Source organism: Apaloderma vittatum, unplaced genomic scaffold (genome assembly GCF_000703405.1).
Source record: "Apaloderma vittatum isolate BGI_N311 unplaced genomic scaffold, ASM70340v1 scaffold1470, whole genome shotgun sequence".
In the NCBI taxonomy this organism is placed as follows: Eukaryota; Metazoa; Chordata; class Aves; order Trogoniformes; family Trogonidae; genus Apaloderma; species Apaloderma vittatum.
The window spans coordinates 10,209-24,113 of NW_009692685.1; the positions used below are offsets into that span (position 1 = coordinate 10,209).

General features: G+C 41.7%; 1 protein-coding gene across 1 annotated transcript in view; it reads left to right on the forward strand.

Annotated features, from left to right (window-relative positions):
* The first annotated feature begins 1,416 nt into the window (after positions 1-1,416).
* Positions 1,417-13,905, forward strand: part of MTCL1 (microtubule crosslinking factor 1) — a 92,444-nt gene continuing 79,955 nt past the window's right edge. Inside the window, exons 1-2 of the mRNA XM_009878370.1 lie at positions 1,417-1,635; positions 3,088-3,246. Of these exons, the coding sequence (XP_009876672.1) occupies positions 1,438-1,635; positions 3,088-3,246 (357 nt within the window). The 5' untranslated portion in view covers positions 1,417-1,437. The remainder of the gene's footprint in view (positions 1,636-3,087; positions 3,247-13,905) is intronic.

A 13,905-nucleotide genomic window follows, 5' to 3' on the forward strand; every position in this document is an offset into this window, starting at 1 on the left:
ATAGTGGCAAAGCATTAAATGGCACTTCTAGAGATGGTAAAATGAAGATGTTAGCAATTTCAAGGAGACAGATAAGCATCTGGTCTGGATGTCCACACTACATCCTTGCCTCTAAATTGAAGAGACATGGAATTGATGGATGGACCACTCAGTGGATAAAAAATTGGCTAGGTGATTGAACTCAAAGTGTTGCAGTCAATGGCTCAATATCCAGGTGGAGACCAGTGTCGAGTGGTGTTCCTAAGGGATCAGTACTGGGAGCGATGCTATTTAACATCTTTGTTGGCAGCATGGACAGTGGGATTGAGTGCACCCTCAGCAAGTTTGCCAACAACAACAAGCTGTGTGGTGTGGTTGACACGCTGGAGGGAAGGGATGCCATCCAGAGCGACCTTAACAGGCTGCAGAGGTGGGCCTTTGCAGACCTCATGAAGCTCAGCAAGGCCAAGTGCAACATCCTGCACCTGGGCTAAGGCAATCCCAAGCGCAAATACAGGCTGGGCAATGAGTGGATTGAGAACAGCTCTGAGAAGGACTTGGGAGTGCTGGTGGATGATAAACCGAATATGATCTGGCAATGTATGCTCCCAGCCCAGAAAGCCACTTGCATCCTGGGCTGCCTCAAGAGAAGCGTGATCAGCAGGTGAAGGGAGGTGATTGTGCCCTTCTACTCTGGTCCCGTGAGACCCCACCTACAGCGCTGCATTGAGCTCTGGGGCCCCCAGTGTAAGAAGGATGTGGACTTGTTAGAGCGAGTCCAGAGGAGGGCCATGGTAATAATCAGGAGGCTGGAGCACCTGCCCTGTGAGGACAGGCTGAGAGAGTTGGGGCTGTTTAGCCTGGGGGAGAGAAGGCTCCTGGGAGAACTTAGTGCCAGTACTTAAAAGGAACCTATAGGAAAGAAGCTGAGGGACTCTTTATCAGGGAATGTATTGATAGGACAAAGGGTAACAGTTTCAAGCTGAAAGAGGATAAATTTAGGTTAGACATAGGGAAGAAATTTACTGTGAAGGTAGTGAGACACTGGAACAGGTTGCCCAGAGGAGTTGTGGATGCCCCATCCCTGGAGGTGTTCAAGGCTTTGAGCAACCTGATCTAGTGGAAGGTGTCTGTCCCTGTGGCAGGGGGGTTGGAACTAGGTGATCTTTCAAGGTCCCTTCCAACCCAACCCATTCTGTGATTCTATGATAATTATTAAAGCAATTGTGAGAAATATAACAATTAGTCATTAATTTAGTTCAGCATAATTAGTCAATGTTGGGATAAAACATCTGTTCCCATGACTTCTGAAGCTGCATGTTGCAATCTTTATCACATCATTAATATGGTATCCTAGTGAGCATGTTTCCTATTTTACTCCCATGGGTGAGATTTAGAGGTATGATGGAGCACTGTTTTCACTTCTCACAGGATGAGCTGGATGAACTTCGGGCTGAAATGGAAGAAATGCGTGACAGCTATTTAGAGGAAGATGTTTACCAGCTGCAGGAGCTCCGTCGAGAGCTGGACCGGGCAAACAAGAATTGCCGCATTCTGCAATATCGTCTCAGGAAAGCAGAACAGAAAAGCTTGAAAGTTGCACAAACAGGCCATGTGGATGGAGAGCTCATTAGGAGCCTGGAACAAGATTTAAAGGTGGGTGAGACATTCGTATTCACAGCAAAAGAGAGCAGACCGGGATTTGGCTCCCTGCAGTGGAAGGGAGGGTGAAACGTGAAACAGGCAGTAGTTCTCCAAATGACAGGACCAGTTTCCTTCTTCTGTGGTGGAGGACAAATACGCAGCTTATCTTCATAAAATGATGTGCTAGTGAGTAAAAAAACATGTGCTTAGATTTAAAATGAAAGAAATACAGTCAAGTTACATTTGTGCACTAAAAAGATTTAAAGTGTTCTATTTTACTGAAAACACTAGCTTTGCAAAACTGTATAAAGAAAACTTGATATGCTTTTTTCAATTCATGCTGTTTCATTCCTTTTCTCTTCTTGCCTATGCCAAATGACTGAAAGATAGCTAGTCAAAGTTGCATTTCTTTGTACCTTATGAGTTACTCATAACAGGAACAGACTGTTACAGTATTTTAGCAAGGCAGACAGAGAATCAAAGTGCTATTCCCATAAAAACACAAATTCCAGTAAAAATCATGTTCATACTGAACATGAATGTTTCCATTGTAGGTAAGCTTTGTATAGGCATGATGATTATCTAGCTTTATTCATGTTTCTTAATGTTGCTGTCTTGCAGCTGTTCTGAAAATATCTTCTGTAGAGAGGGACTGCTTACCACGAGAATTATTAAGCATTCTGTACTTAAAATGCAAAACATAAAAGCTTCTGAAACTGACAGATCAAGTCATCAAACTTCAAAATGTCAGACCTAATTTTCTCTTCTATGACAGAAAACAAATGATAACCTTATCATAATAGAAACGAGACATTACTCAGTAAAAATGTTACATATAGATTGGAATCAAGAGGTATTGATTTTTTTTAGTTACTGTCCTTTAGTTTTGCTCACTTGTTATAATTCAATAATTCATCATTTTGCATGATGAATCACCTTTCCAAATGTTTTTGGAGTAAATATTTATTTTTGTTAGGCTGGACTCAGAAAACCTAAGCTAGCATATGGTTTTGTGCTTTCACTCTTGCCTAGTTGTGTTTGCTGCTAGAATAGCAATTTGGGTGGATGAGACTGCTGCATGGATGTGGCTTTGATTGATGACCTGTCAACTTTACCACACAATTCCTTGTCTATTCTTTTATTGACGTGATATACCAGGACTTGGACATGTGGGTTTGGTATCTGCTTGTTTCCTCCTACTGTTCATGACATTGCCTTAGCATGATGTGGAAAGGGAGCTGGAGATCGGTAATCAAATATATTTTCACCTTGGGATTTCTTTATTAAAAATGAATATTCATTTTGATACTTTGGAAGGCTTTGAGTCTTCCATCAACAGTCTCATAATTGAATAAAAAAATGTCTCAGTTGTCTAGGATTGTAATATGGTTCCTACCGTAGGAGACATACTGTAGCTGTTGCTTCTCATGGATTCTCTTCATGTGTTTGTGCTCGTCTGACCAGGTAGCCAAAGATGTTTCTGTCAGACTGCACCATGAGCTGGAGAGCGTGGAGGAGAAACGTGTTAAAGCAGAAGATGAAAATGAAATCCTTCGGCAGCAAATTATTGAAGTGGAAGTATCCAAGCAGACACTGCAGAATGAGCTGGACAAGTTAAAAGAGGTAAGCAATAGTCAGGAAAGCCGGGGAGACTGGTGTTGCTGGGCTAGATAGGAAATTTGACACTCAGGCATCTTAAACTAGCTCATACATGAAATGTCTGCTGATACTGCTTGTATGGTTGCCCAAAATATCTCCTCACCTTTGTTGAATGTCCCAAATGTGCTGGTAATTTACAAACAGTAGAGAGGTAAAGGAGTGATGTCAAGGCTTTTGTGTGGGGCTTCTCACAGGGCTTCTGTGCCATTTTAAACTGCCTCCTCAAAGACTCTTCCTACTGGAGCAAAACTATCTTTGATTTGACTCCAGCTAGCTCTGACTATGCTTTACACATACTGGGACTTCCACCTATTTGAGAGTCAAATGAGGTGTGCATGACTTGTCTCTGAGAGGATACTTCAAACAGGCAAGCCGCTTCTTTGGCTGATACTCTTCAGTGGTGACAGCAGGAGCCACCAGCATGAGCTAGGCAGCAGGAAAGTATAAATAACATTGCACTTCAGGCGCAGAAACGCGGTCTGTTGGGAAAAGGGATCATCTCGATTGGAGGTGACACATAGTCATGCTGGGTGAAGTGACAATCCTTGGAAGCAAGTGAACTGAGGAGTAGGGGACAGTAAAGGGAAACCAAATAGTAAACGTGGCTCTTTGCTGGAGCCCACATCCTGATCTGTAGCAATATTTCTGTTCTCTTAAGAGTGCAGCAGATTGACAGCTCACAGCCTCTGCTCTGTTTTAAACCAGATTGAGATAGAGCATTTAAACATAATGAGGTAAGGCATTTATCCTCTGAGCCCTGGTCAGATTTAGAGAGCTGGTGCAATTATGTGTTATTTTAATCTTTCAAACATTGCTTGAGAGTCAACTGGCACATAGCCTGGCTCAGTTTTATAAGGACAACCCGTATTTAATTTCCCTGGGCGCTTGGGTTATGAGGAGTCCAGTACAAGGGTTTTGAAGCATTTTGTACCCAACAGGACAAATCATCAGCTGGTGTAAATATCAGTATTGCTTAGGTTACCGAGGAGCATGACAGAAAAGATAAAGTCTGCATGATATTTTAGCTATTCTTTTTTCTCAATGTTATTTGGGAATGCTCTGCTCGGTGGACGTGATACCATGTTACAGAGTCTGCAGTTTATACTGTGAACAAAAATACTATGTCATCCATAGTACCAAATGTATTGCTTGTTATTGATTAACACACAGGTCCACTCGATACTACTTGGTGGTCCTTTGGATTAAGCAGTTTGAAAAGCTAAATTGTGGGTGAGGAGTGGGAAAGAAGCTGGTCCAGCAGTGCTGGAGTCTCAAGCTAGCTCTAACCAGGCTGAATTTATCCTGCTTCTTAGATTGCTGAAGCCTAGCAGGGCAGGGAAGCCCAACTAACTCAACTGTCTCTCTGCTGCATTGCAAGTTGAAGTGAACATGCCTTTACTTGGGAAGCAGACTTTGCCCTATAAGAGGCAGAGACTGAAGGGGAGCTAGGGAAAGGGGCAGATGACAGGTAGAATCATGGGATATGTTCATGTTGATCTGAAGGCACGGCAGGGAATATGATGTAGTAGTAGACGTACTCAGTTTTTTTGTACCATGAGTGGTGCTTTCTCAATCAGAATTTTGCAAGGTCACAGTAGATGAGAGGACAGAGTTTTGGGTCCTTGGCAAGTCACACAAGGACAGATGAGCCGAAAGTTGGAGAAACACTGTGGTATGTGTGCCAGATAAGTAAGTATTTGTAACATTGTTGACATTGCTGATAAATAAATAAATAGATAAATGAATAAATATTCTTGCCTCAAGATGCATTCAAATAACTACTGGAAGCAATGCCTCTTTAGGATCATTTAGTGCATACAAGGCTCTAAAGGAATGGGTTTCCCACGTGCCAGTGGGAAAACTAGTGCTTTATATATTAGGAGAAAAGTGACCCAAAGGTCCTGTAGCTTCTTCTCAATCTACCCTGACTATGCATCTTAGCTGTCTAAAGGCTGATACATAGAAGAAGTCTTTCATATCCAGTCCTGGAGCATTGCCCAAGACCCAGTTAGACAATATTCTCCCTCTAATGTGGCTCATTGTCACCATATGCTCATTTTCTCATATTTTCAGCCCTTTTTCACTATCATCCTCTGATCAACAAAAAGGTTTTTCTCATATGTTTATGTTTATTGCTTAATTCAATCCTGTCCCACCGTACAATTCCTTGGAGTCTATATTCTCACTGCAATGGATGCCATATATATTGATTACCTTTAACGTACTTTGCATGCCGATATATCTTTAGGCACTGTACACATCTCTGAAAGCACTGTTTCTTTAAATCTACCTTCATTTTTTAGCATAATCTTTGAAGAATTCCTAGCATTTATGTTGTTTAGTGTTCTCATGTATTCTTTCACCTCAGTTTCAGTCTCCTGTGATACTTTCAGCAGGTTTTTTTTTGTGTGAAATATGTACAGGCTTGGTCTGCCTAAATTAAACCCTTATTTCTTTCAAAAAAGCCTTGCAGTTTTAACTAGGAAATTAATTATGCCTCCTCCTGACCATGTAATTTCAAGTTGTTTTATTAAGTAAATACGAGATAGGCTTTCCCCTTTTTTCTCTAAATAACATTTCTCAGTGTGTCTCAGCTTTACAAATAATAGCAATTTTTACAACAAAGAGAAAGTGTCACAAGAAGTCACCTGCCATGTCCTTCACAGTGCTCTTATCTCCGACCTCTGTGTCATAGCTTATGTACTTCCCTCTCCAGTCCCAGATGCTTCTGGATTCTCATTTCATGACATGCTTTCAGAAGTTTTTGCATAATCTGTCAAAATCACATCCAGATTCTTGTTTTGTTCTGGTATCTGCCAGGTGCTCTCCATCATCAAAATATTCTGGTTTTCACTGGTTGTTTAAATAAGGATCTTTCAGATCATCAGTGAGTCACTTACAGGTTTTTAGGAAAATGCCACCTCTTTAAACTTTTTTTTTCTTTTTCCTATAAGCATGTTCTAGCCCTCCAGCCTTTTGCAGCATTTCCTTTAGATGTGTTTGGAACTAAGTTATGGATCAGAAAGGATTTTTAACCAATACTTGTGGATTTTATCCAATTCTGATGTCTTCCAGTTAGACACCATTCTGCTCTGAATGTCTTCATCAGCACCCTGGCATTCATGTTGCCTAATCACTCCACTCTTTTTCAGTCCTCTTAGTGAAAAGATAATGTTGTGCTTTCCTTTCCCGTAATGCTTCCTGGGTTTTTTTTCTTTATTGCTATGTAGGTTCATGACTCTGCTACTCTTGCCTGAAATACTTCCACTGATTCTTTTAAAGGTACTTCTTTCACCAGATAATAATGTTTTCTCTCAGAATATTTTTTAACCTTACTGACTGTACCAAGTTTTTTTACTTCAGTCTCCTCTAACTGCTGCATCACTCTAGTAATTGATTTTTTTTTCCACTATACCTTCATGTACTTTTTCAGTTCCTTTTTTAAACTCTTCCCTTTTTTGATTTGTTGTTGTGTTTTGTTTTTTTTTTCCCACTATGAACTTTTCAGTAGGTTTTAGGCCTCCCTCTGATGCTTTTTCAGTGACATTCTCTATCAGAGCTTCAGAATTTTCTGCCTCTGTGAAGACTTCTTTGTAGCACATCCTTGCAAAACAGGGATGTCTCTAAGAACCGTCCCTTCTAGGAATTTGCTAGGATTTTCTGTGGCTTACAAAAACTGCTGCTTCTTTGTAACTTGAGAAGCGAAGGCAGTGTACCCTCACAGATTTGTTAAGTACACATATCACTGCAAAGGCTTGTTTGCTTTTCCTGTTGTTGTCTAGTGTATTAGTATTTACAGAATACCTCAGTAACATCCCTGCAAATGTCATTTTCGCTTTCCTAATATCCTAGTTCAGCTTGTGAGAAGAGGATACATATTATGAATTTAACTTGGTCAACCAGCAAGCATTCACAAAACTCTTTCCAAAATTTCTTTTCTTCACACCAGTGCAAAACACTCAGCAGTACTCTCCTCAGTGTCTAGAAACCAGATCTTTTCTCAAAGGTTTGATAACAGCAGGTGGATTTCCTTTGAGATCTGAACGCTTTTTACTCAACATCCAGCCCATCCCAAACTTCATTTCCTTGGAGCCACCAGGGCATCTTTACAGAACAACTTCCTTGTATTTTCTCAGCAAAGATATTTCACAACTAGGTGATCTATCTTTAGTGTAAGTTTAGACAACTATGAAATCATGCTTGGCAAGTGTTGGGTGCTGTTATGTGCAGTGGTCATTAATTCCCCTGCAAGTAATACCTCTCAGAGTAATCCTCTTTGTAAAAAATCTGTACCTGGGGAAGAACATAAACCATTTTTGCTACTTGCCGTAGAAATGCAATGAGATGGCACAGGACCTGCTCCTGTTCTCAGTAGGCAGAATGAGTCAGTCACTTGTCCACAGCTGCTAAATGTGTATTTTCTTGAGTTCTTTGTCTGGGTTTGGTGTCGTGAGCCAGGGAGGAGAAAGAGGCATGGCCATGGCAGCGCTGATGCTGCTGGGGAAGGGTAGCCCTGCCGCATGGGACAAAGAGAGGGGAGGATTAGGGACGGGGGTAGCAGCTGTTGTAAGATTTGATGTGAATGCTATGAAATGCTTTAGCAAGAAATGAATGAGAATTGTGTAACTGGGAAGAAAAGGGCATTTATTGCTTGTGAGACAGCCATACCGAGCAGGTGACAGTCTCTCTTTATTGCTGCTGAAAGCAAAAGGACTGAAGGGGGAGCGACTGGAGGTGTTGCTTTCGCTCTTGGAGGGACCGCTGGTGTAGCAGCAACATCCCCCATGACGCTGAGGCTTTCTTGGCCAGCTCCTGACTTCAGTTGAAATCATTTGTGCTTTGAGCCCTCCAGGAGGTTGGGACTGCTAGGGGCATGAGTGCTGTTTTCTGATCACATTTGCTCAGGAAATCCTTTCCATTTGTTGGCAAACCATGGCTGCAGCTTGTGTTCACTGATGTTTTCACAAAGAAAGGCAGAGGCAAAATGGAAAAGCAAGAAATAGTTTCCATTCATTTCTGCATGAGAGGAGAGAAGTGTAAGTCCACTGGCCGTTAGTAATGCGTTCAACACATTTCTCTAGGACACAGACTGAGATGAAAACCAGTACGTACTGTAAATGGGCTTTCCTAGGTTACCTGTGGGCTTTTTAGGGCAGTGGCTTCTCTCAGGGCTCTTTCATCCAAGGCTTGCTTGATAGTGGGGATTCTCTCATGCCTGAGCTTATCCCGTCTTCCTCCCCTGCAGCACCTGATTTTTGAGGCACGGTTCAAGAACTGATGCTTTTAACACTCCAAGTAATTTTTGTGTTAAAATATCTGTTCCTTCTAACAGTGAAAAATTGCATTGACATACTTATAAAAATGATGAAAACAGGGAAGATGAGATGACAGGTCTTTCAGGCATATTATTTAGACACAGATTTTGGTCCAAAGTGCATATGCACTGCTCTGTTTAACATCACTAGAGGTAGAAAGCATTTTTCTGATAGAAAAATTTAGCTCTGTGAAGGTGATATAGCAAAATTAAATTTGGAGGCTACGTGTTACAGAGCTGAGTGTGACAGTCTGATTTTCATTGCCTTGAAGTAAGGCATAATACATGCAGCATTTGTGTGAAGCCTGATTATTTCAATCTGATATCACTTTTCCCTCTTTTCTCTCTGATATGAATACATAGATATGGTGCGAGGCAATACACAAATGGTGAAGAAATTATTCTTGGGGAAAAACTTGTTTGTAGAAAATATTGCCCTTGGATTCCTTAAATAGGACTTCATACATGTTTATTAAGGTAGCTTGTAATGTTCTTCGGTCATTTCTCAAATGAAATTTGCTCACTGGGGTGAAGTAGGGCTATACTGTGAAAAATCTTTGATTTTTGTAATATATGACTTTTCTTAGTTATCATTAAGTTTAAAAGATGGGAATTTGCTAAGAAACAAGGCAAAGAGAAGACTTGTAAGCTATAGATTCAAATAGTATGAAAAGGACTAAACAAGATCACCGTGTTGACTCACCCTGCTTAGAAGTTACTTCTTGTAATAATGAAATCTTGTGCAATAATTATAACAAAAACCATTAACCACATGAAAGTTTTAGCACAGCACCATTTTGTCTCTAGTAGCTTCTTTTCACTGTGATAAATAACGAATTGGTGCCTAAACCACAGTGAATTATTTATACTCATTATGGCATTTTAGGAGCTGTACAGATAGTGAAATGCACAAACAGGGTGGAGGGAAGGTATGGGAATGGATCTGGCTTGACTTAAAATATAGAGCAGTTAAGAAGCAAACTCAGTCACTTTTTTCTTTCCAAAGAAATTGTATTACACATCTTGTAATGAACTTTTTAGAATTTTTAAAAATAGATTTAAATAACATTTTGAAAATTTCAGGTTTTTTTATGTAAGTCTCTTAGACTTATAAATGCCACCATCCCCAAGAATAGTATCTGCATCTGAATTTATGGTTTGCCAAATAAATTGTCACCAAGTTCTAGCTAGTGTTTATTTTCTAGGTATTTGCTATTTGTCCAGGCTTGCCAGAAATCATCTGACATTGCTTCCAAATCCTATTATAAAGTTTGAAGTGAGAGGTTTCAAGAGAAAGTACTAGTGATTCTGCAGACCAGATCCAGAGCTTTATATTGCAAAAACCCTGCTCTTCTGTTCCTCAGCCTGAGCAGAGTCTCTCAGCCCAAGCAGAGTCTCTCAGCCCAGACGTGGGTTTCCCCCTTCATGGTCTCACTCCCAAATACTTTGGTGGACCTCAGTTGACCTGTGCATAGGGAGAAATTACATTTAAGTTATGACATTTACAGAAGAAATAAGGAGCTACCATAGCTGTGTGATTGTCCAGGTGCTGGTTAGTTATAAGGAAGCCTTCTTTGTATAGTAACTGAAATTCCTCTATGCCCTATTTGTCATGTATTTTTCTTACTGTATAGCTGAAGTCTTTCAGGAACTAAAAGACTGCCACTCTTTCGATAACTGAGGCTGGCATAGACATAACCTCCACGAAGCTCAAATTGTATATTGGTCTTCCCATCCTCCACTCAGTTACCAAAAATAATCCTGCTGTCACACGGGCTTCAGCAGTGACAGTGCAAATAAACTGTAGCCTCGGTGACATCTATATAAAACTTTCATGGGGAAAATATAGGCTTATTTTTCATTCCCTTCCTTAATCTGTCCACAACATAACTAAAGGTTTTCTTCAGCAAGCCCTTGCAATTGATAGCAAATCCTTCAAGTGCAGTTCTGAAGGGAAAGATGAGGGCATGCTCTCTATGTTCTAAATCACAATTGGATTGGGGCATAAGCCCTTGGTGAAGACCGTACCCTTTGCTTTCCTTGCCAAGGTGTGGGCAAAACTTTGTTCCAGGGCAAGCAAATTTTTTCAGCATGCTGCTGTTCTGTGAGATTCTGAGATTTAAAGCTGGAATATCCACAGCTGAGTGTATAATGAATTTAATTAAGAATATCCCCCATCTTTCTGATCTCCAGTGAAATTCAGATCAGCCACTGTCTGGCAACTGTTCATGTGGGAAGTGTCGTAGGGTGTTTGAGGTGGAAATGGGCACCCAGGGCACTCCAATTTCAGAGATGTCTCATGCCCTGCCCTCCCTGCTTTCCTCCCAGGCCTTGGAGGAGCCAGCAGAGATCTGAAGTGAATGTGGCCTCCAGCGTATCAGAAATATCCACCTGAAGGAGAAAGGGCATATAAACCTGTAAAAAAAAGCACCATTCGTTTGGCGCGCAGTGCACTCTGGCGTTGCCATCAACCTCCGCGCTGCTGCTCCTGTGAGGCGCAGCTTTCCTGCCGCGCTTTGGCAGGGAGAAAGCACCAACTGCTGTCATCTCACGTTGCTGGTAGTTTCATCGCAGCTTCTGAAGATCTGGGTAGTGGGACAGAAAAGAGGAAGAGACAGTCTGTCAGGGTGCAAAGAGGAGCTTTGTGAGATGCGTAGTTTCTTACCAAATTTGACAGATTGCCTGTGTTTTTCATTGTGATGATGCTGCATGCAAGAATGCATGTAGGCAGCCACGAGTCTTGCACGGTCTGGAAATGCTTAGGCAGGTGAAAAAAAAGTCAGAACTACTGATTTTTGTCCTCCTTTGAAAGGGTTAATTGATTATTTCCCATCTTGAATTAATTATTTATACGTGCTCCTCTAGCTCTATTTTTAAAAGGAGAACGTAACCTATTGCACAGGTAACTTATGAATTGTTAATGTTGCACTACTCAAGCTGTCAGAAGATGAAAAAGGGGGAAAGATCTGATCATCTTGGCAAGTTTTATGTTGCCACACGCTCTTGCACTGGGCTTTCCCACTTCCCTACGCCTGGCACCGTGCTGGGAAGCCTGGCTCCACAGCCTAAAGCCTTGCTGGCTGTCAGGCAACACAGCTTGGCAGTGCATCGTGCATTGCCTGGATCTGTCAAGAATTTCTCTTCCCCTGGAATGGAGAGATGGAGTTGGTCAGTGCAAGTAGGTCAGGAAAAGGGTTTAAGTGGCAAAGAGGTGGAATTGAGCAGCTGGGAGTCTTCAAGCAACCTCTCATCAGCACAGTTTGCTGCTCTCTGTAAGTAACCTCTTTCCTTTTTGCCACAGGTGAGGATACTTTCACTCATCTCTCTCTTTTCCAAACCAAATTCATGTTAAAGCGGTGGCATGTGCCGTCCTTCAGCCCCTTTCTCATCCACATAGGAGTGATCCCCACACTCTACAGATCCCCATGGGTTTTGCTGGCAGTTGTATTGCCAGGGAGGTCACTACAAGGCTGGCATGTTTTTTGACCCTGTTCCTACACTCAGCCTGCTGAGAAATGCCTGAGAAGGAGACAGTTTCTGTTCTGTGGGAGGAGGCACAGTGAATCCCTCTCTTCATTTGGGTTTAGGCTTGTGCCTTGATGTGAGAAAACCTGAAGTTTCTTTTAGTACCCATAATGCTGTTTCACTCTATTTAGAAAAATGATTCTGTCTGCTCCTAATGGGTGCATTACCTCTGATTTCTGTGTTTCGTTTTCTTTGTACTGTGTGTTTTGGAGCACGATGAAAGCTCCAGCCCAAGTCATTGCAAGATATTCTTACCCAAATATGAAAATTTTGGGTCTTGGACCAGTGATAGTAGCTGGAGCTGGGAAGGGTAAATTGTGTTGATATTTAGGAGCATTAACATAATGTCTGTGTGGGCAGGAGCACAGTGATCCATATGAGATTGCCAGATGTACGTATTGGTCTATTTAAGGCCTGTTTCTCAGGGATCACTCCGAAATAGTTACAGTCCAATCCCTTCAGCGTGCTCTTGCTGCAGTCAGCTGCGTTGAGAGAAACTGGGTCTTGTGCAGAGATTGGTGAAGGCAGCTCTCTCCACCAGCACTGTGTTCAGAGTTCAGGGTAAATGCTCATCCCTGAGTTCAGTGATGTCAAACTGGTAGATTTAAAGTGATTAAGGAGGGAATAAAGTAATTAAATAGCATGACAAACAGTTCTAAATCTGAAAGCCTTTAAGCTGTTTTTGTCTTTAATGTTTTTCATTATATATAATACATTTTTCTATCAAAAATAATTGAGGGTCGTTTGTTCGTATCTCCTTTCAGTTCTCAAAAAATCTGGTCCTTCATAACATCATAGAATAATTTGGGTTGGAAGGGACCTTTTAAGGTCACATACTCCAAACCCCCTGCAAGGAACAGGGATAACTTCAGCTAAATCAGGTTGCTCAGAGCCCCATCCAACCTGACCTTGAATGTTTCCAGGGATGAGGCATCTACAGCCTCCTTGGGCAACCTGTTCCAGCGTTTCATCACACTCATTGTAAAAAATTCCCACCTTATGCCCAATATAAATCTACTCTCTTTTAGTTTAAAACTGTTACCCCGTGTCCTGTTGCAACAGACTTTACTAAAAAGTCTGTCCCTGGCTTTCTTACAAGCCCCCTTTAAGTACTGAAAGGCAGCAGTATGGTCTCCTTGGAGCCTTCTCTTCTTCAGGCTGAACAATCTCAACTCTCTCAGCTTTTTCGCATATGAGTGGTGTTCCATCCCTCCCGTCCTCCCTTTTGGTGTCCTACATCTCTTCAGATGGCCAAATGTATCAACTTCCCTCCTGCCCCTTCTACTGGTTCCTCCTTGGTGGGACTCTCTCATTTTCTCTTCCTTCCCTGTCTTCTTCACTTTGGGCTTTTCCTCTGTATATTGCAGATATAGATGCTAAGTTGAACCCACAATTCTCCAATATATACACACCAGCCCTTGAAGTTAGGGGTGGCTGTTTTGGGCAGGACTTAAGGAACACCTCAAGACAGCAGTCTGCTGCTGGTGAGTTGAGCTGCACTATTTCGAAAGTTACTTCACAGCTGCTGCCAGAAGTTTTTGCTCCCCTAGATGAGGGGGAGCACAAAAATCAGGCAAGCACAAAAATTTTTAAACAGACAGATTTTTTTCCATGCTCTGTCATGTTCCACCCACTCTCAATTTCCCTGAAAACACTGCAAGAACATTCCCATGTTGGGATAATTTGTTCACTTCCATTTTGGTCCCAACTGTAATAAGTGCAAAGACCAAACAAAATGAAAAACAGTATGTCGGTGAATAGTAAAGTCAAGGTGCTTTTGATCC